General features: G+C 43.5%; 1 protein-coding gene across 38 annotated transcripts in view; it reads left to right on the forward strand.

The window, feature by feature from the left end:
* Positions 1-26,974, forward strand: part of Jakmip3 (Janus kinase and microtubule interacting protein 3) — a 158,259-nt gene that overhangs the window by 68,492 nt on the left and 62,793 nt on the right. For all 38 annotated transcript variants that reach the window (XM_063244962.1, XM_063244963.1, XM_063244961.1 and 35 more), the window contains one exon: positions 20,835-21,332. In XM_063244962.1, coding sequence (XP_063101032.1) covers positions 20,835-21,332 — 498 coding nt within the window. The remainder of the gene's footprint in view (positions 1-20,834; positions 21,333-26,974) is intronic.

A 26,974-nucleotide genomic window follows, 5' to 3' on the forward strand; every position in this document is an offset into this window, starting at 1 on the left:
AGGGTGCAGCTCCAGGTGCTGGGACCTGGGTTGTGCTATCCTACTGGGTCTCAGCCAGCAGCGTCACGTAGGCTAGGCACTGCTCACCAATCCCGCTTGAGAGGGGGATATGTGACTGAAGTCATTACAGCGCCCTGTTCCGGCAAGTCTGCCCGGTCCCAGAATGTCCTCTGTTGGAGCCTCCTAGACCATGGAAGAGTCCCAGTTTCCCTCACTCACCACAGGTCAATGCACGGCTCCCCACCCGTCCCGCTCTCAACTCTGTTTACCAATTCCTGTTCTCAGAGCTTTCGTGAGTCTCTCTCCCTGCCGAGCCGATTCAGATGCAGCAGCGGTGGCAGGAAACCCTAATCACGGCTTCCAATGGTACGGGCTCCAGCTTCCACGCTGAGGCTTTATCTGTTCCTGTTACAGCACCAGGATTGCATTCCCAGTTGGTTTCTTTCAGCCCAGTTCGTTCTTGGGTCAGCAGGGTATATCTCTTCTTGCTTAGGATTCCTCACTCCACACCATTCCTGGATTCTAAGTTGGGTCTTTCAGAGAGCCTGCATAGCTGCTGCTATCTGTCCGCCATGTTCTCCTGGAAGTCGTCCTATCCATTTAATTTAAAATTCTCTGAAATGCCAAGCTAGACAGTCCTTCAGACAGAGGTCTCAGCAATGTTGTTAACTCTCATTTGAGAGCTGTAAACATTTTGTGGCATTATAAATGCTTAGGGCTGCTTCATCTATAAATGAACATGCCAAAAGCTCCTGGCAGCACAGCCCCATCTGGAGGTGGGTCCCATCCATCCCAGGAAGATGCCAGCACTGTCTGATGCAGAGCCCTGTAGCTCACCCCTGAGGCAGGACACTCACTGGGCTGTTTTGTTGCTTGTTAGAAGGGATGCCTTTTCTCTGCAAATTAAAACGTGTCAGCCTACTTTCAACTTCTAAACACAAACACACTTTTGATTCAGCTACCCATTGTTGTCCTAAATAACACCTGCTCAACTCCTCCTGTCTGCTGCCTCTCAATTCAGTCTAGCAGTTTATTGCTAGAGTGGCCTAACTTTGGCTGAGCTAATCAGAATCTTTCTACTCTAGGTTCAGCATGATGATTCCTGAAAATCCCTGTCCCTGTCAGCTGCATGCATGTCAGGGATATGGGTTGTGATCATCTGCCCTGGGGCACTGGCCTTGTGCCTTCTGTGCTGGTCATTAGATCTCATCTGAATGTGCCAGGCCAGTCTGAGAGTTTTGAGACTAGGTCTCATTAAGTTGCCACAGCTGGCCTCAAAATTGCAATCATCCTGTCTCAGCCTTCCATGTAACTGGGTTTACAATCACTATGCCCAGCTTGAAGCTGATTTTGCCTGGATGACATGGGTGACCTTATTTCAAAGAACAAGAGGTAGCTGTGTTGAATGCTAGACTGGGTCAGGACAGCTGCACTGGTGCCCTATCTTCTGGAAAAGGCTACCTTGGCCATGTATGAGGTTCAGGGTCTGGCCAGTGTCCACACCCACCACCTGAAGTTCTCATCCACTCTTCTGGGATGGTGCTGACATTGTCTGAATCTCCTCATCTACCTCTGAAGATCATTAGGCCTGCAGCAGACTTATGAGCCTCTGGATGTTTTTCCTCAGGTTAGCCTCCCACAAACCACTGTAGCTGACCTTGTGCACTCTGTGAGAGAAAGGTCAGGTATCCATCAGAAACACATGCAAACACCTGACGTTTCCATGTGGCAAGAAAACATCTGTGTTAAAGTGGGTGGGAAAACACACCAAGCCACAGGATGAGACACAATTCTGGGTAGATATGAGTGGAAAGAGAGTCTATTCTTATCTTTAGAGGAGATTTATTGGCTTTTCCAGAAAAAAAAAAACAAACTCCCATTCATGTATTTCAGAGTCTTTTTTTTTTTTTTCAATTGAGATAACTCACTACCTTTGGACCAGCCATTTCAGAGTCTTACAATATCATTTAGCAGCAAGGTTTTCAAGACTCATTATATATGCATGCATGCAACTCTGTTTGTGTGTATGTGGGTATAGTGTGTGTTTCTGTGTGCATATGTACCATATAGATGGGGAGCCTGTGTGTGCATGGGAGTCTGGGGATATGTGTCTGGGGAGTGCACGTGTGATGTATGTACATGGTGAGTATGTATGCATGTGTGCGGTGTGCCAGATGTGTCTTTGTGTACACATACATATGGGGTGCAAGAGAACAAAGAATGGCATGACTTGAATAACCTGGAGGACCAGTGGATTTCCTCTCATTTTCTGGACTCATACAGTGTCCCCCAGCTCTCTCACATCCCCTTTATTAGATAACTAGTGTGAAGCTCCAGGTGTTGTCAGCTCAGACCTCAGGTGCATCATCTCAGCAGCAGCTGTCTGTTATGGCCCATGTTTAGCTCACTTGGGGAGAATGATATTGAAAAAGAATTTCAATGTCTGGGCTGCCCATGAGCCCAAAAATCATTATTTTTGGGCACAGGACCTGGGCATCCATGTTTCTTAAAGCCAGTGTGCAGCCAAGGCTGTAAACTACTCACCCAAAGAACGTTTGCTCAAAAACTCCTGGTCTTCGTTAGGAAGTGTGGGTCAACAACTATAAGTCTTTCTTGGATGTGAGATACTGAGGATGTGAATTCAATGAGGACTCAGGTTGGCAGTGGGAGAACCTGCTCATTCATATACAGGATTGTGGAGCAGGAGATGTGCACATGAGGGAGCATGAGTGTTGAATGGCAAAAGCCATCTGTCTTCCCTCCTTTTCTCTCCCTTCATTCTCTCCCTTCATCCACTTACAGATACCTTCTCAAGGTGAATCAACCTCAGACTCCACCTTCAGTCTAGAAAGGGAGACAAGATATGTCAGTCTATGATATAAGCTAGAGAAAAGAAAATATGCTGAGAGATAATAAAAACCACTGGTTATTTGCAGGAAGTTACCTGTCTATTTTCAAATTCGTCCCTCTGTGGAGGGTTTTCCTTATGTGGTTTGCGAGGCTCACAGAGGTAAACAATTGGCCCAAGGTTCAAGGCAGAACAGATAAAGCTTGTTGGGTTCTAATCTGGAAACATAAATGTGCAAGAGTTGGTGCATTATTTCTAAGATGAGTGAGTAAGTAAAGCTAGGAGTTGTTCTAAACGGATATTAAAATATACTAAGAAGCTACCATTATAAAAAAATTTCCAGCCGGGTGTGGTGGCTCATGTTTGTAATCTTGGCAGTTGGGAAGCTGAGCAAGGAGGATCACTATGAGTCTGAGGCCAGCCTGAGCTAGTGAGCTCAAGGCCAGCCTGAGCTGCCGATGAGACCCTAGACAGGTCTCAAAAAAAATTTTTTTTTCCAGACAACACAGAGACATTGATGGATTGGACTAGAAAGTCCAGAGGCAGGGCGCCCTACATCTAGGGATTTCTGGAGAGATGAAGGCGAAGCAGGCATTTGCCTGTTGATGCTCTGTTCCCAGTCTCACCTTCTCCTGTACTCACCTGTATGTTTTGGGGAATCAGAGACCCTATAAGCCACATTTCCCAGACACCTCACCTAACCAGCTGTAGTGTGGGGGAGGGAGGAAAGGTTGTCTTCCTGCTTCAAGTTCTGGTGATACCTCTGCAAGTGGTGGTCTGTCTCTGGTGGTCTGTCTCTGCAGTTCTAGCACCCATGTTCTGGCCTTTTGCCTGTGGCCAGGTGGTCTCAAAAGTGCCTGCCTAGGCCCCTCAGTGATTCCAGTGCCTGCAGCCGACACAGCCCCACTTCCTCCAGAGTGGGGAGCCCACTCTTGGCTTTTTCGTATCCCCACCCAACTTGAGCACCTATTTCTGCCCTTCTTGTTTTTAGCCCCTTGTTGTAAATCTCCTCTGTGTCAAATGCATTTTAAGTCGCTCTTTTCCTCTCTGAGCCTCTGTACATAAAAGATGCTTCAAGTAAGTAGAGAGAGGATTGAGTATACTATAAATAAAATTGGGACAACTGGCTAATGTTTTTGGATAAAGTTTGTGCATTCACAGTTTACAATAATATAATTTCCACATGGATTAAAATTTAATGCATATGTATGTACTTATGTAATGAAGATAATTAACTATGTACATGATGATCTTTTAAATCATGGGTTCAAAGTTGGAATCCACAAAAGGATGGGTCAGTTTGGTTACTTGAAAAATTTAAAAATCAGCCGAAAAGGAAAAACTGTGGCCAGTAATTTTAAAAAGTTTCTTTGAAAACAAAAACTTCTAAAGTCAGGCAGCATTATGGGTTCAAATATCCTTCTTTTCATGTGGAGAACTGCTGTTCTAACAAGATAGAAAATGATATGAGAGGTAACTTAATTGGTGTAGTCTGGAAGCTACTTTATTAGGCATAATTTGGCAGCTATAATCTGGGATTGGATGGGGGACCAGCTGTTGGGATTGGTTGAGGTTTAGTTGCTTAGCTACAAGAGACTATTCATGTTAGGTTATAACCTGCCTACATATCAACCTAGGTTGAAGATCCCTAGATAGACAAGCCTCTTTGGGGAATATTCATGTTTCAAGTACAGAGGATAGTTTAGGCCAGCTTATTTTTTTTTTTTTTTGCAATATCTGTAAGTAAAATAAAAAATACTGAGAAAACATTAGTCCAACATAAATGTTCATCAGTAGAGAACATTATGTAGTAGACAGTGTATGCATATACTAGAATGCTAGGAAGTTATTATGCCTAGACGTAGTGAAATGGAAAGCTGTTTGTGATATATTTCCAAGTGAGGACAAGGCTACTTTACAGTAAACACTATATTATAATGGAAAGGGGAGTGGGAAAGGAAAGCCCAGGGAAAGGAGAACAGGAGAAGGAGGAGATGGAGAGAGGAGGAAGAGGAAGGGTGTATGATGGACATGCCAATAGTAATCCTTTTTAAAATTTTTATTGGTATATTTTAGATATACATATTGATAACATTCACCAATAGAATCTGTACCTTTACATGATATATCTTGATTTTTCACTTTCCCCCAATCCCCTCCCATCCCTTCAGCCCTCTTCCCTTCCTTCCTTACAAAAGCTTTGTTTCTATTTTTTAATCTCTTCTATTTTTTCCTTTTCCCTTCTTTCCTTTCCCTTTCCCCTTTCCTAGTTGTTCTTCCCATATGAACACTTTTTTTCCTTTTTCACAATATCTACTATATATTTTGAGCCTTATTTACCCTTTTGGTTTCTAACACCAGAGAAACCATGCAGTATTTGAACACATGCATCTGATTTATTTCACTTAAGTCTTAAGGTACTTCTGTTTACCTAGAAATATCTCAAGTTTATCCATTATGGAAAAGTAGTATTCCATTGTATGAAAGAACCATATCTTCTTTATCCATCAGTTGATGGGCATATTTCCAAGTTTTAAATATTACAAACTGTGTCACCATAAAAATGGCATGTATATATATCCCTGTGGTATCATACTTTTAATTCTTTCAGCAAGATAGCTAGAAGATGAATAGCTGGGTCAAATGGAACCTCTGGTTTTAGGTTTTTGAGGAATCTTCACATTGACTTCTACACTGGTTGTACCAGTCTACACTCCCACCAAGAGTCAAGCCAGGGTCCTTTTTCCCTATCACCCCACCACGATTTGTAATGGTCAATTTTTTTATAATAGCCATTGCTTCTGGACTGAGATGGAATCTCAGCATTGTTTTAATTTGCCTCTCATGAGTGACTAGTGATGTTGAACACTTTTTCATATATTTGTTGGCCATTTCTACTTCTTCATCTTTGAAGTGTCTATTCATTTTAGGAGCCTATTTTTGGATTGAGTTTTTAAAATCTAGGAGGTCTGATTGAGATAAGACCATCTATTCCAATTGTCTGAAGCCTTTTTTTTTTGTTGTTGCTTATGATGAATGGGTGTCAGACTTTGTCAAATACTTTTTCTGCATCTATTGACATGCTCATGTGGTTTTTGCTCTTGGCTCTGTTAATATGGTATATTACATTTATTGATTTCCTGGGATGAATCCTACTTGGTCATGGTGTATAATCTTCTTATAATTGCTGCATCTTGTTTGCAAGTATCTTGAGGATTTTTGCACCTATGTTCGTTAAGGAAATTGGTCTGTACCTCTCTCTTTTGCTTGGATCCTTCTCTTGTTTTGGTATCAGGATAATACTTGCTTCTAGGAGCAAGGCTGGAAGTACTGTTTCCTTTTCAATTTCATTAAACAGTTTGAGGAGTAGTGGCATTAGATTTTTATTTATTTGTTTATTTATTTTTCTTTTTTTCCCTTGAAATAAAATGGACTTTTAAAAAAGTAGTGGCATTAGATCCTCTCTAAATGGATCTAATTCATCAAGATCTGGGGTTTTCTTTGTTAACAGGTATAGAGAACCTTCCCAGACCTCATCATGGTCTGGAAAGCTTGTATTTGTAATCCCATGGAAAAGTTATTGGAATCCTAGAAAGTTAATTCCAGTCTACCACTACCAATGTGATGCATGTTGAGAATAAAGATGCTAAGACATGTTTGTAGTTGTGGGCAGCCATGTGGGTCCCTAAGTCCAGCTAGGGTGATGGCGGAACAAATGCCATAATCCAAGAACAAACTCAGGTTTTATTAATTCATCAAGAAAAGAGTAGCTTGGGGATGAGTGACTGTAGTTATGGTGGGAAATATGTGAGTGCCATGACTTGGGCTAGGTAGGAGGCCTGAAGTTGCCTCTGCAATTAGGAGTGAGAGAGAGACAGACAGAGACAGAAAGAGTAATCTGCATAACACAAATCAAGGCATTATGTAATGCTTTGGGTCAGTGCTTCAGCTCTGATGTGTACTTTTTTATTCCCTGAGATGTTATGGCCTCTTTTTTGAGGTTCAATCCCAGCCAACATTGTGGAGTGTGGTTCTCCCTCCAATCTGGCTCATACATGCTTTTTGGGAGCTACAGGACAGGGCAATGCTGACCTGTCCCCTTGCTTCAAAGATCACATGTCAGCACCTTGGCTAGACCAATTTGCATTGTTTAATGCCAGTTGAGGGGGTAAGAAAATGTCCTGGCCAGCTCTGTACATATCAATACATGGAAACAGGGCTAGTTTCAGCCAAGATGGAGATAACTGCTCTTCTTTCAAGGAGAATCATTCAGGTGGTCCTCCACAGATAAGTATTTTATTACATCTTCAATTTCACTGACTGATACTGGGTTACTCAGAATTAAAATTATATATATGTATATATTTGAGGGGGCACTGGGTATCAAACTCACAACTTTGTGCTTGCCAGGCAGGTGCTTGTGCTACTGAGCTAAACCTCCGGCCCTATATGTTCTTGATTCAGTTTTGGTAATTGCCCATTTCTCCTGTGTGTTCTATACAGATTTTTGAAGTAGGTATTAAGAATCTTCTGGACTTCTGTTGGATCTGTGGTGATTTCACCCTTTTTATTCCTACCTACTTGAATTTGACCCTTTCCTTTAGTTTCCCTTTAAAGGTTGTTAAAGGGTTTTGTTAATTTATTAAGTCTCTCAAAGAACCAACTCTTTGATTCATTGATTCTTCATCTTGCTTTCTTAGTCTCCATTGCATTATTTTCTGTTTTAATGTTTATAATTTCCTCCTTCATACCAACTTTGGGCTTGATTTGCTGTCTTATTCTAGAAGCTAGAGGTTCAACATTAGGTGATTTATTTGAGCTCATTCTTTTTTCCCTGTGTGGGAATTTACCATTACAAATATGCTTCATAGGATTGCTTTCATTGCGTCCCTTAAGTTCCAGCATGTGATATTGCTTTATTGTTTAATTGTAGAAATGGTCTAATTTCTTCTTTAATTTCATCTGTGACCAAATGGTTGTTTAGGAGGGTATTATTTGAGTTCCATGTGTTTATGAAGTTCTCATTTCTTTAGCCATTGATTTCCAACTTCATTGCACTATGGTCTGATAACATGCACGGGAAAATTTGTATTCCTTTATATTCACTTAAGCATGTTCTATGAGCTAGTATGTAGTCTATTTTGGAGAACATCCCTCATGCAGTTGAAAGAATATGTATTCTGATGTTGTGCGATAGAACACTCTGTAGACAACTACTAAGTGCATTTGTTGAAAATTTTAGTTTAGTTATATTTCTTTGTTGATTTTTTTGTCCAACTGATCTGTATATTTGACAGTGGGGTATTGAGGTCTCCCAATACAATTGCATTAGTGTTTATTTGATTGTTTTGCATAGTGGCAGTATCATAGCCAATGAGGTTTATCTGAGGTACAATTATTGCTAATTGATTTCTCATGTCTGTTAATATTTCTTTTATATAGCTGGGTATGCAGGTATTTGGTACATATATATTTATGATTGTTACTTTTTTTCTCTTGAATTGTTCCCTTCTTTGTCTCATTTGATCTATTTTGACTTGAAATCCACTTTGTCTGCAAATAGAATAGTTACTTTTTTCTGGATTCCTTTCCCATGAAGTATTGTTTTTCCATCCTTTGACTTTCAATCTATGAATTTCCTTTTTAGTGAATGTTTTCTTGTATGGAGTGTATCATTGAATATTGTTTCCTGATGTATTCTACCAGTCTGTTTCTTTTGATTGATGAATTGAGACATTTACATCAATGGTTATAATTGATATGTATTGACTTTTCTCTGCCATGTTATTTTCCTGTTGTTGGTTCCCTTTCCTTCCCCTCTGTTTAATTATTTGCCGTGTCTGGTGGATTGATTCTGTTGGTTGTTCATGAAGTTGAAGTCTTCATTATCTCTTTCTTGAATGTCCTTAAAACATTTTGGAGAGCTGGTTTGGTGGTCCTGAATTTCTTCAGGTATTCTTTGTCATGAAAGTATCTTATTTCTTCATCCACTTTGAAAGCTAGTTTTTCAGAGTACATGAATCTTGGCTGAAGGTTTTTATTTTATTTTTTTTTTTTTTTTTTTTTTTTTTTTTTTTTTTTTGCTTTGGGCTTGAAATACTTCATTCCAAGCACTCATTGACTTTAAGTGTGTTTGTATTGAGAAGTTTGCTGTAATTTTTATGGGCTTTCCTTTTACAGGTGATTTTTTTTTCTCTAACAACTTTTAATATTCTGTTTGTGTATGGAATTTCTGGAATTTTGACTATTATATGCCTTGGTGTAGTTTTTTTGATCATGGGTAATTGGAGTTCTATATGTCTCACTTATCTTTAGGTCAAATTCTTCTTCCCTGCCAGAGAAGTTTTCTGCTATGACTTCTGTGAACAGGATTTTTAGGTCATTCATGTATCTCCTGCTTTTTAATTGACTCTAATAAGTCTTATATTATCCTTTGTATCATCCAGCAATTGTTGGCTTGATTTTCCATCCCTTGCTATTTTTAAGAAATCTTTTGTTTTTGTGATGGCTACCCAAAATCCTATCTTCTAGATCTGATATTCTGACCTTCCATTGGTTCATCCTGCTGCATATGCTTTCAATAGAATTTTTAATCTTCTGGATATCTGAATCTGATTCATGGATACCATTTCTTTCCTATTTCTGGCATTCATGGTTGCTATCATTTTCCTCAATTCCTCTATTTTTTATCTGTGTCTTCTCTACATTCATTAATCACATCCTTCATTATGGTCGACATCTCTAAAATTATTTGAGAAATTATTTCTGACTTGATTTTTCCTAGAGCCTCATTCATTCACTTGTTCCTTCCACTGTTATCACTTCAGAGAGTCCAGGTGGGTGGCTTTCAAACTGTTTCACCTCACTGCCCCCAGGTTTGCCTTTGCCAAGTTGGAAGTCAGTTTTATTTGGTTCCATGTCTTCTCATTTATTTATTTATTTATTTATTCTTTCTTTCTTTCTTTCTTTCTTTCTTTCTTTCTGTTTTTAGTTTAACTCCTGCATTGATCCTTGTAAATTGCTTCTGGCAGGTACCTTTACTGGTAGTATCAACAACTCTTAGGAAATGACTACTTCTCAAAGAAGTCTTCCAAGTGTAGCTGGCTTTTAGGTTTGGAGTCTGTTGCAATATCCTACCTCTTCAATTCATTGGGGATAAGAAATTGCTGCCTCCAAAACAAACAAACAAACAAACAAACAAAAACCAAAAGAGATTACTCATGGTGTGAGTACTAGTGGCACCACTTTTTGGGGCTGGGGATTTAGCTCAGTGGCATAAGCGGCTGCTTTGCGAGCATGCAGTCGTGAGTTCAATACCTGGTTCCCACAAAAAAAAAAAAAAATTGCTGCCTGTCTGGCCAAGCCCATGGCTTTTTGGCAGTGACCTAGAGTACTGTTTATGACTGTCGTGCAATCTGAGTCTTGACATATAAGGAAGAACAACTGATTAGAACAATAATGTCACCTTACCTAAAGTAGTACAACCAGTAATAATAATAGCATCACACACACACTCTGGAAAATGACAAACTGTAGTAACTATTAACTTGCCACCTTTAACCATATGAACAAGATTTGTAGTTACAACATAAAATCTAAAACAAATCAGAAAATTATGTTAGTAAATATCTTCTCAATATGGTGATTTTACCCTTAGGGGAGAAATTTAAAAGGGGTCAGAGGAAAAAACCTAGAGAAATATAAGAAGGTAAAGGAACTATAAGCAAGCCACAGGACAAAAGAATATTATGCAAACTTTGGGAACTGGCGAAGAAGACAGGAGGGAAAGAAGGAGAAAGAAACAGAAAAAAAGAATAGAACAACATAAAAACAACAACAAAACTAGAAACAATGCTCATACTCACATGAAAACACGAACAAATAACCCAGAGAAAGGGAAAAAACAGAAAAACAATAAAAAATAAGAAAATTTAAAAAGCAAAAAAAAAGAAGAAAAGCAGATGAAAACATACCTACTTCAGGGTATATCTGTGCTGTCATTGGTAGACAGGGGATGACACAGCCCAGATCCAAGTTGACGGATCCCAACAATTCAGCAGCAGAATTGCAGTGGTAATTGGTAGCCCCAGCAAACCTGAGTCTTTAGTTCCACAGAAGTTCAGCTTGCTTCTGGTTTCTGGCTGTGAGGCTGAGGCCTGAGATTTTTCAGCTTGCAACACCCCAAGTGTCCCCTGCTGGCTTGAACTTGGCTCTCTGACCTCTTGCTCCTCGCTTGAGCTCAGTTGTGCCTCACCCTGACACTTGGACTTGTTAGATGGAGCCAACTTGCAGCTACTCTGAGTTCTATCTTGCAGTTGGCCTCTTTCCAAAATGGCCACCAGCCAGTCACCCTCTTGTGGGCATCAGAACCGGAATAACTCACCAAACACTGCAGCCACTTACCAGCCACTGCAGTCTGATGTGTCCTCTGCTCCTCTCACTGGTGTGTTTCTCTGGGGTCACAAGTAGTGTCTGCAGGTGTGAGCTGCCCTTCTTGTCCTGCAATCCAGGGCTCAGGGAGGAAGCTCTGTTTGCCACCTCCCTCTTCTGAGTTGTTGCTCCTCTCTTTGTTCTTCCTGTTGGTCTAATTCTTGCTTCAATCCTTCCTGTGTCCCAGGGATCCACTTCCTTCCATCTTCTATCCTCACACTGCTGTATTCTAGTATCTAGATTCCAAATATCAGAGAGGCAATTTGCTGCTCACTACTCTGCCATCTTCTGGAAGTCTCAATAGTGATACTTTCTGCGAGTTACAATTGCAGGGTGATTCATTGCCTGATGAGGAGTTAGTTGTGGTCTTCACTGCAAGATAGGTGTTCCAGACCAGTGTAGACTGGACTGATACGCCCAGCCTTCTGGCTCCTCTCTCAACTGATGCCCAGCCTGGAAGACTGACAGGGTCTGGTGTGGAAGGCTTCCATTTTGGTTCACTCCTCAGGAAAGAAGGCAGCTGACAGCAGCCTGTCTAGAGATGAGGCAGGTTTCTGACCATAGTGCTGAGAGGTCCAGCCTGACATGAGCCAGGGACCACAAACCTCCACATAAAGATGATTAGTTAACTCATTTCCAATTCCCCCAAGGATTCTACTGATAGTACTTGTGGCTAAGTATTTATTGTGCTGAGAAATGTTATTTCTGCTTAGAAATAACTCCAAGAACAGTTTTTATGTTTTATTTTCATATCAAAAACAAGTTAAATTTGCTTCAGCCTCAGAGCGTGCTTATGTAACATTATTATTATTATTATTATTATTATTATTATTATTGTTGTTGTTATTGTTATTTTGAGACAAGGTCTCACTCTGTAATTCAGGCTGGCCATGAACGTACGATGTAGCCTGGGCTGGCATTGAACTCATGGCGATCATTCTGCTTCAGCCTCCCAGTGCAGGGATTATAAGAGTGTGCCACCACATTGCTCAAGGCTGCATATTTTAAAACAATGTCTGTTCTAAGTTGACTTTTGTGTTACAAAAATAGTTTCAAATATAAATACTTATTTTGACTTAATTGTGGCAAAATGAATAGTGTTAACCACAAAGTCAGGATGAAGAACATCTACAAATCTTGGAGCCTGGATAAGCCATGGTTCCTGGAATCTATGAATTTAAAATTTTTCTTGGCAAACCCTTCCCTCCCCAGCCAGAATAGAGGGAGCCTGAGTACAGACTAGATAACAAGTACGAGGCAGCTAAGCTCCTGGGCTGAAGACCTCTCCAGGAAAGCAGGTCACTCCTCCATCCCGGGCCACATCTTCAGGCCCTTCCTAGTAGGTGACATTGCTGAGTACGTGCCCACCACCTCAGCTCACTTCTCCTTGCTTTTCTGAAAACTGGTGCACACCTCCCAACACTATGCAGTGTACGACGGCTATTGAGTAAAGGGTTACTCAACATGTCTTATGCGATCATGCTAGGGCCATGAAGGGTAAGGATCTTTCGAGAATGCTCTGCAAAAAACAAAAAATTTTAATTTTAATTTTAATTTTTAAAAATGCTTTTGTGCCTGTTTCCGAGGACTAGTGCCAGAATTCAGGCCAGAGGGTCATTCCTTCAGGTGGATTTTTATGTGGTGCTTGTTCTCAAACACTGCAGCACCTTCTTAACCAGAAAGACAAAGGGTCCACCATCCAGTATTCTGATCTCCTTTTTGAACTCGCTTTCTCTGAAAACTAGGTCTCTTTAAAACCCTCAGTAAACTCAAACTGGCGCTGGTAGACAGGCTACACATAGGAAACCCGTTAAATACAACTGCCCCCACAGGAAGATTGGGTGTGCGCACACCAGTGTTCCTCCAGGAACTGGGGCATCGCCAATGCAGTAGGGTGCTGACTGTCACAGACGAAGACCAGAAGCCTTCCAGTTCGACAGGGCTGTGAACGTGCCGGCCCTTCCGCAACACTGCCACTGGAAAGCGGAAGCACCCTGTGGGCAAAGCTTGCAAACGGGCTCCTGTACACTCGGAGACACTCATCAGGCCACGGCACCCTCAGCGGAGGCCTAGTCCCAGGCTATGCCAATCCAGCCTCAGTCGCTGAACAGGGTCCCACCGTCTTGCCCCAGGCCGCCTCCTTTCACCCTCCACCAAGCCTCTGGCACAGAGTACAACCCCAGAGCTCGCAAAGCAGAGGGCACAGCGCTGGTTACTCTGTTTAGATAAAATTAAAGCTGCACTTTTTTTCTTAAATGTAGGATGGATGGGAAGGTTGGCACCAGGGAGGAGGCCAGTGAAGGTCACTGCTGAGCACATAAAGCAGCAGGAGACCAGGGCTGAGCTGAGGGAGAGGCCAGGAAGCCACTCAGGAAAGGGACTCTGTCTTTAGAGGCCGTGCAGTTTTTTAAAAGGAGTTAAAAAAATACAATATTTATCTGAGTTTCCAGCCCACTTGTCAGCCCTAGGAAGACAAGCAACACAGGAAAGGGAGCAGTTCTCACTGTGTGTCTGATCATTTGGATAGTTTCTCACTGGCTCTTGCTTCTCTCCAGCCTGGAAGAGAAGCAGGAAAGCCGTGTGGCTCAGAGCACCAGGAGAGGGGTGGGTACACACATCAGAACTCACTGTGTGCACACACAGAACCTGGGATGGTCTCCGCAGGGCAAGTTCTAAGACATAAATGACAACATAAAGAACTGAGAATCCCAAACTTCAAGTAACTGTAAGAGAAAAGACATGAGCTGCAGAAGCTTTCCCTATAGACAGTGAAAGCATACCAGGCAAATGGCCCAACATGGGTGAAACTACGACCAGTTATTTCAAATGGAGCTAAATGTCAAGCAGAAAATTGTAGGACATAAAAATTCGGAAGAGGAAAAATATGTAAATAATGTGTCAGGATACACAAAATCAGAAATGCAACTTTTTTGGAATGGTACTGAGGATTGAACCCAGTACTTTCTCTCTGAGATACACTCCCAGCTTTTTAAAAAAAATTTGAGATGGGATCTCCCTGCCTCAGCTTCCCAGAGTATTGAGATTACAAGCACATGCCACAAAGCCCAGCTAAAGTGGAACACATTTTAGAAGTAAATACTAAACCAGAAGGAACATAAGAGCACATAAATCCATTAAAAAACGCTTTGAAACTGAAGGTAAAAATGAGAGAAAAAGTTAGGTACAAAGTGAAGAAATCACCTCAGGAGGTTGACGCAGAAGATTTAGCAAATTCAAGCCCAACCTGGACAATTTAGTAAGATCTCGTCTAAAAACATTTTAAAAAGGGCTGAGGCTGTAGCTGAGAAGGAGAAGCAAGAGGAAGAAGAGGAGGAGGAGGAGATAAAGGGGCTTGAAAGAAAAGATAAATACTGAAGGTGGGCAAAAACATTCTAACAGATGCACAGTAGAACAAAACAGAAGCAAAGAAACATAACAAATGCTAAAACATTGTCACTTAAGACAATTGTCCTAACTTTAAAAAAAAAAAAAGCAATTACTAAGTGAAAGAGCACACCATGTGCCTGAGCGCATAACCTAGAATGGTCAGTACAGAACACATCAGAGCATATTCCATGAACATTAAAGAATTTGCGTGACTCACAAGGGAAAGGAAATTAGGTTATGATCAAATATATGAATGTCATAGTTAATGCCAGAAGAAAATGAGTAACAAATTTAAGTAACTCAGAATGTGAGCCAAGGATTTTGTGTCTAGTAAAACTGACATTCAGCTGTGAAAGGCACACACAGACAAGCTGTTTCTAGCATGCAAGACTCCAGCACTGCGCCTAGGAGCGTGTCTAAGGGATCTTCAGTCACCGAAACAACCAGAGGCATCAACTCCACCAGCCGGTGCTGAACCCAGAGCTTCTTTGTAAATTAACCCCAGTGACAGTGAGGGTGTCAAGGTCACCTGTGACCTTTGCTTGAGCAGCCCCATAGGCTTTGTTTGCACAAACCCAGTGGGAAACTTAGGCAATACTCTGGAATTTTCAGGGAAAAAAATTTAATGAGAGTAGAAGGGAGAAGATCTTTATACACAATGGCTGTGCAGATCGGGTGCAGCCATACAAGGCTGGGGAGGGCACAGAAGACAGGAGAAAACCAGCTACTGCCAGTAATCACAGCCGGTGGTGCCAGTGCTAACACTGAAACTATTGTGCTCCAACACAATTGTAGGTACAATGTGGATAAATTAAATGAGTAACTGTGGGATATTCTGTCATCTGTTTCGTGGAGAACAAAGATTTTCAGTGTGAAAGGACAGATACAGCTGTAACCTAGAGGTTAAATAGGAGCTCTGTAGACTGGAATTTGAATTGGAAATTTTAAGTTGGAATTGTGAATTCCAGTGTGAGTTTACAAGATACGAAAGCAAGAATAGCTGAGAGAAGTGAGCATGATCTCTCTCTCTCTCTCTCTCTCTCTCTCTCTCTCTGTCTCTCTGTGTGTGTGTATATAATGATATGTGAGCTATCTGTCCATCCACTGAAAAGATCTTGCAAGGAATATGAACTGCTTCAAGGGCTGTCGTTGTGGCCTTCAAATACCATTTCCTCTGAAAGGAAATCTGAGCAACTGGAGAAGATTTGGGTCAAGCAATGAGCAAACTGGGTCTGGGTTATCTCACATGCCAGAAATTATAAAACTACTAGGGCTGTATTCAGAGCATCCAGGACCCCTTGAAGAGCTCCACTGGGGCAGCTTTAGTGAGAATGAGATTTTCAAAGAATTAAAATTAAAACCTGTTGAGTATGTTTAAATCTGTTTCCCTAAAAAATCAGTTAATTGGTTACCTTTGAGATTGACAGGGAACCAAATCAATATCTTGACAACTGAGTAGTTGGAGGGAAAAATCAAGCACATGTCTTGCTTTTCCATGGCAACCAAGCAACATCTGAGAGAAGAAACTATCCCTCCATTATATTGTCCAATACCTGCAGAAAGGCCAAAAGCTTCTAGAGGAAGGGCGAAATGTGCACCTGAGAATCCAGGAGAAGCACACTTTGGGCCCCTGCAGGTTTTGAGGTCCACCTTACTCTGAGAAGTCTACAGTATCTTGTCAGTCAGCCTGGTTGTAGGATTCTAACAGGATCCAGCTGTGGGATCTCAGGGAGGCAGCTTTCAGGCACTTCTTTGGTGGTACAGTTTTCTTAACAGGTTCTTAGAAAGCTGCTTTTCATTCCTGAAAACACCTTGAGTCATCTAAAGCTCAGGGTCAGCTATTAAGGGCCTCTTACCATCTATCCTCTCCAGGGTTGTAGGCAAAACTCTACTCTTCAGCCCAGACACTGGAGAGGAAAGGAATTCATTCATCCACATTCAGTGGATGGAGCCTCAGAAAGCAGCTTGTTGCTGGAGCTGCATGGTAAGCAGAATTCAGAGATCCAGTCCATAGTGCTGTGATGAGCCGCCTTTTAGCCAGCCCCTCTGCAGTTCAAAGGGAGCTAACCTTCAAGTGCGACATGGTGAAGTACAGGGCAAGACTAGCCTAGTGACATCTCTCCAGGGCCCAAAGTGCTTCCTGAGAAAACAGTGTGCTTCCCTTCCTGCTTGGCTTCTGGTCACTGTGCAGTTGGGAGCCCCCCTCAGTGTGCTGTTGGAAGCTAATTGTGTCACCCTACCTACTGTACTTTGGATGCCTCTGGGACAGTCAGGAAAGTAAAAGGCTCCTTGTTGGTACTGAATTGTTAGCCAGGCCCTTTGTGTGTGTCTGATACTGACTCAGGCTGAGACCTTTGTCTGTGGCAGAGGAGTCTTGTAGTCATGAAGCAAAGCAGGTATAGGCTCTATTATTACTCTAAATGGCTTGACAGGATTCAACCCTCAACCTTGAATTGTTCTCTTTAAAGCAATCCACTCGTGATACATGCTATACCATTTTTCTTTTCTCTTCTGATTTCCATTCAAGAAGTTTTCACAAAGTGAAGATTTTATTTGCTAAGGGAAAAGGTAAGCAAGACCCTAGGTCCAAAGGTACTGCCACCAGTTTTGTCACCACACACCCAGCCCTGGGATCCACTGTGCCCCTCAGAGGGAAAGCTAATAGTACCCCTGCTGCCACCCATCTATGGGTGCAGCATGTTCTAGAATCTTACTGAAGTGATCCACCTAGGAAGAAAAGGGCTCACTAATCACCACTCTGCAAATGATCCAGAAACACCATAAAAAAAACTTCCCTTTTCTATGTCCAGAACCTGCATATCCTGGGAAAAAGGGGAGATTTGCATTACATAGAAAGAGAACTAATATCTGTTTGCTGTATATCTTTTGAATCAGAAATCCAAACAGTGTGGATTGCTGCCACTTCATCCTATATGCGGTTAGGGATGGAGAGAAAGAGGGACAGGGAGAGGGAGAGGGAGAAAGAGAGGGGGAGAGGGAGAGGGGGAGGGAGAGAGAGACAGAGACAGAGACAGAGACAGAGAGGAAGAGACAGAAGCAGAGAGACAGAGAGACATCTGGGTGGAGTTCTCCAGGCATTACAGAGTCCTTAGGAGATTGCTATGATGAGGTCTTAGGGTTGAAACCCACAGAACAATAGGACTACTGCTCACCTACTGTGCATCTGTCACTGCAAGGCTGATACACCACCACCCTCAGGAAACTTGCCTCTGGTTTGGGAGGGAGATAGAGCAGTCACAGAGATAAGCGAGGCACACTCAGGAAATATGCTATAGTCTGATCTTAAGTGTCCCCCAGACACCCTTAGTTCTCAGCCCATGGCCCATTTGGGAGGAGGTGAACCTTTAAGAGGTTGGGCCTACTGAGATGTCATCCCATCACTGGGGGTATGCATTAGAAAGGATCTGTGAGGCCTCATTTCCTCCCTTTATTTTCCCCTTCAAGTCCCAGCCTTGAAACGAAGGGCTTTGCTCCTTCATGATATTGCCTTGGACCTAAAGCAGTGAGGTGGACTGATCATGGACTGGAACCTCCAAAATAGCCAAAATAAATCTTTTCTCTTATAAGTGAATTTATCTTGGGTGTTGGTTATAGTAGCAGAAAACTGACTAATATGGAGTGATAATCATAAAGTGCTGGGATATGTGTGCCATGGCTGTCTTAGGAAATAGCAGTCTCAGCAATGGGGCATAGGGCTGGGTGGAGATAACACCAGGAAACCGAGAGGTTCCAGCCACGTTTTGCAGAACAGCATCAGGCAGCAGGAACAGAAGCAGATGGGCAGGGTTGGGGAGAGACACTGAGGAGGAAGAGAGACAGGGTTTGTGGACTAGAGTTTATGCCCTTGTTGGGAGAAGAGTGCGGAATGCCACTTATGAAAGTCCCAGACTATGAGAGGGACTTTGAGCAAAGGCCTGAAGTCACACTTCATTCTCCTCCCATCAGTCTGAGTGGTGTGAGGTCATGCAGGCAAAGCCTTGAGGGCTCACTGCTTTCACTTAGAAGAGGAACCCAGATAGTGAAGCAGGGAGATGGGCTAGGAGATCACAGGGCCCTGGAGCAGGCAGCAGGGAGGTGCTAAAGGAAGTGGAGCTGCCAGTTTTGCTGACGTCTGGAGGTTGGAGGTAGAGCCCAGAACAGTGGCTCCAGCAAAGTATCACCCTAAGGAATGGGAGACCATGGAGATAGTCAGGGCCTGAGAGGTTCTGCCTGCGCAGAATAAGTATGAGAGGTCTCTAGGAAGCTGTTTTTCAGGGTCCTGGCAGGAAGCAAGTGGCTCCCCAGGCATATCTGGGAAAAGTTTACACCTCAGAAAGAGACAGGAGAGCCATTCACACCTTTTATAAATGGGAGTTGGAGGGGGCAGTATTGGGAGCAAACCAGTTTAGGAAGCTGACATCCATCCAACCTTGAGAGGGGGCCACCTCCTCTCCGAGGCTGGGCCATAAACAGCACTACCAGGCTTGGCAGTGAGATGCTAGGGGCAGCTACGCTCCTCCTGTTTGCGGCTAGACCAGCTACTGGCTGAACTGAAGAAGACCAGAGAGTGAGGGGCAGCCTCCAGAAACAAAGCTGGCCTCAGACCTACCTTGGAGGAAGATAGGGCATGGTCCTCACCATCACCAGGTAGGCTGGCCCTTGGTGATCCAGACAGGTGCCTAACCAAAGATGAGTTTGGGAGTGAGCAGCATAGTGTGGACCTGGAGTCTCATAAAGGGGCACAGGCAGAAGGGAAAAGGCCAGGGTTCACACCAAAACTGAGAGGCCTGGAAGCCAGGGTAAGTAGTCTTTGAGGCAGGCTCAGCCAGGCAAGACTGAAGCCTGTGAGTCTCATGAAAGGGGTCAGTACCATGTTCCAGGAGACCACTGTGGACCTGACACCGTGGAGCTATATGAGTTTGCCCACCCAATAGGATGGGGACCTAAGAGGAGTGAAGGCAGTGAGGGCAAACCCGCTGCAGAAGTGCTCTTCTCATTCTCTAGCTGCAGGTAGATCAGAACACATCTGGATTTTAGCCATTCTTTCATCCAGAGCACCTGAGGCCTGCATATTGTATAACCACTCAGCCAGTGGTTTAAGAATCTGAATGAAAGGAAAACTTTCAGTCCAAAGTCTTAGTGTTAGAAGATTAGACACCATCTAGAGAGACAGCTTTGCTGATGATGTTTCCCCCATTGTGTCATAAAAGTACATAAATGCAGCATTCCAACTATTTGGGCGAGGAAACGGGTTGATGGGAGTAAACAGCTGTCGTTAAGACCCATACATGTGTTTACCCTGTCAGTACACTCACCCATAGGACTGTGTCTCTGGAGAAGCCCCCACTGGTCTCCTGGGGCTGTGGTTTCACTTCCCTGATGGCTGCTCCTAGATTGGCCCAGAGCAGACTTCTGGAAACTGAGTATATCCACTACCTGACTTTGTTGCAGTACCCAGCTGTCTTGGTTACTTTTTCTCCTTCCTGAAACAAAATACTTGATGCTCAAAATAAAGGAAGGAAAGGATTATATAGCTTACAGTTTGTAGAGGTTTCAGTCCATAATCAGCTGGTTCCAAGGCAGGGCGGCAGGGCACAAGGGTAACACTTCAGGGTGGCATAAGACTGCAAAGCAACAAGAGCAGAAGTGGAGAAGAGAAAGTCTCTTTTTCCTCTTATATTGTAAGCAGGCTATGATCCTTGGGTGGGTGTAGCACTCACACCATCTCCGTGCCCTCCTCTTGCACAGGCTGAGGATGTTTAGAAAGTAAGGACCTTGTTCCCCTGCAGAATCCCTTAGTTAAACTGAGCTTCTCGAATTGACACAAGGAATAATATCCTAGAGCAGTAAGGGCTTGTCCTCTTCACCCCAGGATGTAGAACTGCTGAATAACTTAATTAAGCTTCTAGATCTCAGTGTGACACAGTGTATCAACCATAAGACAATGTATCCACCAGCTATGCATGCTGCAGTGTCTGTGGTGCCTACTCACACTCTACCACATGGATTTGATTTGGGGTGTTAATTGACATTTTAAGGCGCATTCCAGAATGGAGGATAGCTCCTACGTATGCAAAAAACAAGTCCTCCAAACTTGTTTGAATGGATACAGATTCGGTATGTGCAGGCATTCAGGGATCTGGTGACTGCAGTGTCTGTTGTTTTCCAGGTCAGCAGAGTGGAGCGGGAGAAGAGCCAAGAGCTGAAGCAGGTACGCGAACACGAGCAGCGCAAGCACGCAGTCCTGGTCACGGAGCTCAAGACCAAGCTGCACGAGGAGAAAATGAAGGAGCTTCAGGCTGTACGGGAGGCCCTGCTGCGGCAGCATGAAGCTGAGCTTCTGAGGGTCATCAAGATCAAGGATAACGAGAACCAGCGGCTGCAGGCCTTGCTCAACACCATGCGCGATGGCGCACCTGAAAAGGTCAAGACGGTGCTCCTGTGCGAGGCCAAGGAGGAAGCCAAGAAGGGATTCGAGGTGGAGAAGGTCAAAATGCAGCAAGAGATCTCAGAGCTAAAGGGGGCCAAGAAGCAGGTAGAGGAGGCACTGACCCTGGTGATCCAGGCAGACAAGATCAAGGCTGCAGAGATCAGGAGCGTGTACCACTTGCACCAGGAGGAGATCAGCCGCATCAAGAAGGAATGTGAGCGAGAGATCCGCAGGCTGGTACGTGCACACGGCTGGGTGGGCGGTGCGTGTGGCTCTGGTTGTTGGTCCCTCACACTCTCCCTGTTGGTTCTGAGTAACTCAGGGACCTGTGACTATTAAGAACATGAGAGAGCCAGATCCTTGTAGGGCAGGCACAGCCTCCCATCTGCCCTTCCACCAGTACCAGCTGCGCTGCCATTCCTCACTGGGCTAAAACAAGAAATCTACAAGTGAGAACTCTTCAGTTCCAACAGAATGGATTTAAAAGGCTTTCCCATCTCAGTGTCAGGTTAGACTTAACACTAAACAGGGCCCAGTATGTGGGGTGGCAGGGTTCACATCATCTTAGCTAGTGAATTCTCAAAGCCGTTCGAGTCTTTAGATCCAGAGAGCTAAGACAAGGTTGTCCACAGTGCTAACAAGGCCCTGAGGCTGCCCTGATGTTTTCCTGATGTTGTAGGGAGTTGATTGTGCAATTCCTCCCCGTTTGGAGTGTACATTTTCTGAGTAATGTGCCAGGAGTGGAGCTTTACCTTGGTAATACATGCCCTTTATCCTTACTCTGTGCTTCGTCAGGACTCAGGCTCTGAGGTACCTCCAAAAGGATGCAGTAATCTTTTCAGCTAGGGCGTCTAGGACAAGGACATTTCTACATTCCTCCTACTTCCCTGGAACCCTGGTTTGCAGAAGTGACATCAATGTGGCACTACCATTTGGAACTTCTTGGAAAGGCTACAGTAATCCTCTGGACATAGCCAGGAGAAACTGGGCATTGTGAAGCAAATAAGACTTTGCCATAGTGGGCATATGTGGCCCCAATTCCTGATGTGGAAGGCCTTCTGTGCTTTTCCAGGGTGTTCCCTGCTCCAGTCTCCTCTCAAGACTCATCAACCAGTCCTGAGCTATATGTGTCATTGCCCTTAGCAACCCCAGGCTGACCCAAGATCCCACATGTAAGAATTAGGTGAAATCTCCATGTGACATATGTGACAGTGCCCCAGCTTGTCTGTCCAGGTAAGAAGCAGCTGTGAGACTATCCTAGACTGACCAATCAGAACTTATGAGAACTTGTGTTTGTGAACAGTCCTTATTCCAAACTTACATTTGTGATTTTAACGGGGTATGAAATTATAGGTAGAAAAATTTTTTCTGTGAGGAATTTGAAGGCATTTCTGCCTTATTTTCTAACTTCCCAAAACCACTGTTGAAAAGATTATTAGCACTCTTCTTCCAGATTTTTTCTGTGCCCCATTTCTCCATGCACATCCCCAGAAGTTACAGGATGTTCTCTATAAACCCAGAGCAACTCTGAAATTTCCTGATGCTGTGCCCATAACAGAAGTGCCTCACCCCTGGGGCATTACCAGTTACAAACCATATGCCCTTCCTTGTAGTGACTCTGCTCATTGTCAGCAGCTTTACTTAGCAGATGATCCACATTCCTGACATCTTCAATTTTCTGGGGTCTTTATTGCACTTTAGCCTTCACTATCATGGCTTCATGCACTGTTCTCTCAGGGACACACTTTCTGGCCTTCAAAGCCTTCTGAAATCTGAATGGAATCCTCTATAACCCTAAAACTTTTGCATTAAACAGGCCTATAACATAAGTACCACATGGACAATACCAAGGTTAGCTAACTGGGGCAGTAGCCAGGCTCCCTTGGACCAAGTCTGCAGAGGTCTCTGAGTAACTGGATAGCTGAACACTATGAATGAATCCTAGGGAGCCAATTTTCTAGGTGACCCTTTTTAAACAAGCAGCTTGGGGGCTCTTTTCTCTAATGGAAGGGTCTTAGTTACTTTTCTCATTGCTGAGACAAAATACCCAACATCCAAACTTAAACAGGAAAGGTGTGCTTAATTCAAAGTTTGTAGAGGTTTTAGTACATAATCGCTGGTGCCAAGGCAGTGTGGCCCATATATGGTCCAGTCTACAGGAATTAGGGTAGTGTCAATCTAATCAGTAGACTGATCCAGCAATCACCCACCCTTAATCCCAGTACCCTTAATCCCAGAATTAAGCAGGGCTCAATTGCACATTCTAGATTCAGCCACCTGCAAAAAAACCCTATAATCACCTGAGGCTTTGAGAGGACATCTAGACATAAACCATAACAGAATGCTTTATGGTTTTGCACAGTTGAGCCTGTGAAGGGTGGGGAATCTTGCTGATTCCTGAGAGGCCTTCCAGCCATCTGTCCTAATATCCTGATACAAAGTACTTGGCTTATTTTTAATGGTAAGTTTTATAGCAATCACATTCTTCTTTACCCCAACTTTTAAAATTTTAAAAACTTTATTTGGAATGTAGTAAAAATGCAACAGAACAAGACAGAACAAAGCCAATTGAGGCAATGCAGTGAAATTGGTACAGAGCTTCACAGCAGGATACTGGGATAGTAGTAATAGGTACTATAGGTATAGTGAAATTAAACCAAAAACAGAACATTATAAAACCAATTGAAGGAGAATATTGAATAGAGCAAAACCATCAAATCAAAACAAAACATAACAGTGAAAATAACCTTTGCCTTCAAACAGAAGATAGAAGGAAATCCCCTATATTCGCTGTATTGCATATGGTCATTCTCCCAAGAGATGCTCAGACCTCTGTCCCCAGTTGCTGACGTGGGGTGGGGGTGTGAGGGGGGGGTGCCGGTAGGCTCATGTGAATAGCTGACTGGTTCTTCTCCCTGCCCACTCTTACTGAGAGGGTGGGCAAATTGCCTTCTTGTGCAGCCACCTTAAGTCCCACTACCCCAACTTTTTAGGCACTTCCTTTTGAGAAAACTGAGAAGCTTTTTAAGTGGGCTTTTTGCTCCTGATTCTTACTGTATTTTGTAACTCAAGCTGAAAGTGGCCATAAGTACCCATGCCACAAATTAAATGTTAGACTGCCTTGAAATTTCCTCTGATAGATTAGTTAGTCCACTGCTGTTAATTTCAGTGTCCCACAAAAATCTCAGAACCTGGGCAAAATTCTGTTAGGGTATAACACACATGGCCTCTGGTTCAACTACTCGTGGAGTCCTTGTTCCTAACTGGAATCTGCTGACCCAGACTCTTACTCTCTGCATTTCTATGAGCATTCTGGTTTTCTGAGCTCCAACCAAACTCTCCCACCAAGATTGGGTTACAGTATTCTGGGGCTTCTCTATCAAGCATCTCCAAACCTGTCCATACTCCTGTTAACCAGTTCTGAACACTTCTGAACCACATGGTCATTTTTAGTCACAGCAACAACTCCATCTCTCTGGCACCAAAATCTGTTTTAGTTACTTTGTTGTCTCTGGGATGAAATACCTGCCACCTACAATTTAAGAAGGAGAAGTTTAGTTTGGCTCATGGTTTCAGTACTTAGGCACTGGCTCCAAGGCAGAAAAAGGATGGCGGACGGGCATAGTAGAGGAAAGGTGCTCAACCCATGGCAGCCAGGAACGAGAGAGAGAAGTAAGTAGAGGCTGGGAAGAGTGATACACGCTTCCAGGTCACACCTCCACTAATCTGCCTCCAACCAGATCCCACCTCCTAATAGTCAACTATAGCGACCCATGATTTAGTCACTTTCCAGACATATGAAGATTTGGATGGGGGCATTTTAGATCTAAACTGTAGCATTTTCAGAGTCTTGATTGTCCCTCATCCTAAATATTGCCTGGAGGAGTGACTTGGTATGGCTCAAAGCCTCAGAGAGAAGCCAGAAGAAGAGGAGCACAGTGAGCACATGGTCACTGTACACTCCCAGATTGCACCTAGTAGCTGCTGAAGCCTCAAAACACCTAGACAAGGTTACCCAGTGTTCAGTAACTGCCAGTCCTGCCCAGAAGCCACAAAAGTATGAGTTCTTGGTGTTGAGAGCTGCCTGTCCACTCCTGCCTGTATCAGAATAGGTGGAAATGTTAAGATCACCCCCAAGCAGAATCTCCCTGGCAAAGCCTGGAAAACACCATTTTTAGGTCTCAGCAATTCTGTGCTATAACCCTCCTCCCCCTGGCCCCACTTTTGCAGAGGTCCCTGGAGATGATTCCTCTTCTGTGTGCATCCTACGCAGGTCCCCAGAAAAGCTGGCTTGCTGGTGATTTTCTCGGCCAAATTTTCATCAATTTCAGAGTGAAGCACAAGGAGCAGGTAGTTGGCAACCAAAGATGCTGGTTGGTTTGCTGCAACATCCTCTGTAAACTCAGGCAGGGATGACCTGTCACAGCCCCCACAATTCTGGAGCTTTCAGCCTGCTGTGACAAACGCTGAGGCAGAGCTGAGTTGCGCTGCGATCCCTAGAGCAGCTGCACACCATGCAGGGTTATTATTGAAGCTGGGAGAGCTTTATTGTGCCTGCAGTTACTGCACACTTAATATATTTGCTAAAATAAAAGCTCAGACTGTTATTAAAAATTCTATAAAACTGAAGAATTATTAGCAAAATGCAATTTCTTCTTTCTCATAAAGATCTGTGATGTATAATATTGTCCCTCCTCCACAGTTGTCTAGGCAGCTAGTTAATGTGGAATGCTAATATACAGCAGTAATTAAAACCTCATAAAAAGATGGCTATAAAGATGAGATTGATTCCTCCCAAAGTGCTACTTGCCAGGCTAGTTGGGTAGGCTAGGGGAGTAACCTTGCATTTTCACAGCTCTTGTTTTACCAGAAGTTTACCTCAGGTAGGTGGCCAGAACTGTGGAGGCCCCTCCTCTTCAGCGGACCCATTCAGACACACATTCCTTCTCAAAAATGCCACTCCCATATGCAACAGCAGCTTTCTCAGAGTGCCCAGTTGGTCCTGGGCAATGCTTTCAGTTTTGCTGAAGATCTCTGATTGCAAATCCAAGCCAGCTATAAATGGATGTTGCATATTTATTTGATCACTGGGGAGCAAATATTTGCTGGTGCAGATGTCTGCCCCACGCTACAAAGTGAGAGAGGATACCAGGGAATAAGACTTTCCCAAAAACTATCTGTCTACAGGAGCCTGGCCCCCACTGTCCACTGAGCCACCTGCTTACAATATATCTGGGAAGAACTTTAATAAATCTCATCACCCAGGCTGTGTTCAGACCCATTAAACCAGAATTTCCAGAGCCTAGGCATTGGGACTTGTTCCTCTACTTCTTTTGTGAAAACACAGAAACAATATTCATAAAGTAAAAGAAAAACCTGATGAGTTTTGGCATCCATTCACCATCTAGCCACCTGACTGAACATCTGCAGACCCCTTCCTAGCCAAGACCCCTTTCTTCCTATTAACTTGCCACCACAGGAACTATGGTGTCCTTGCTACCATAGGAACCATGACAGAAAGCATTCTCTGCCTGGATCTGACAGGGTGCTTAACTGTCCTTCTCTGAAGGACACTTGAAGTGTTTCTGAATTTTGGCTACTAGGAATACTCCTTCCATGTGTTCGTGGCATCTGTAAGGAGAGAAGAAATGTGTTGGGTCATAGGTAGGGTCAATGCTCATCCTACTAGAGGATTCTGCCGGTTTTCCAAAGTGGGTGAATCAGCACCCTCGTCTGCCTTCACATAGGACGCCATTTTTCTCCACATCCCTGCCAGCATCACTGTTACCATTTGTTCAAACAACAAAAAAGATCTCACCATTCTCATAGCCACATGCATGCTGTCTTTTGTAAAGCATCTGTTCATAGGCATGTGCATT

The sequence above is a fragment of the Cavia porcellus genome, unplaced genomic scaffold, assembly GCF_034190915.1.
Source record: "Cavia porcellus strain 051 isolate PalLab524CR breed Dunkin Hartley unplaced genomic scaffold, mCavPor4.1 scaffold_2, whole genome shotgun sequence".
NCBI classification, from domain to species: domain Eukaryota; kingdom Metazoa; phylum Chordata; class Mammalia; order Rodentia; family Caviidae; genus Cavia; species Cavia porcellus.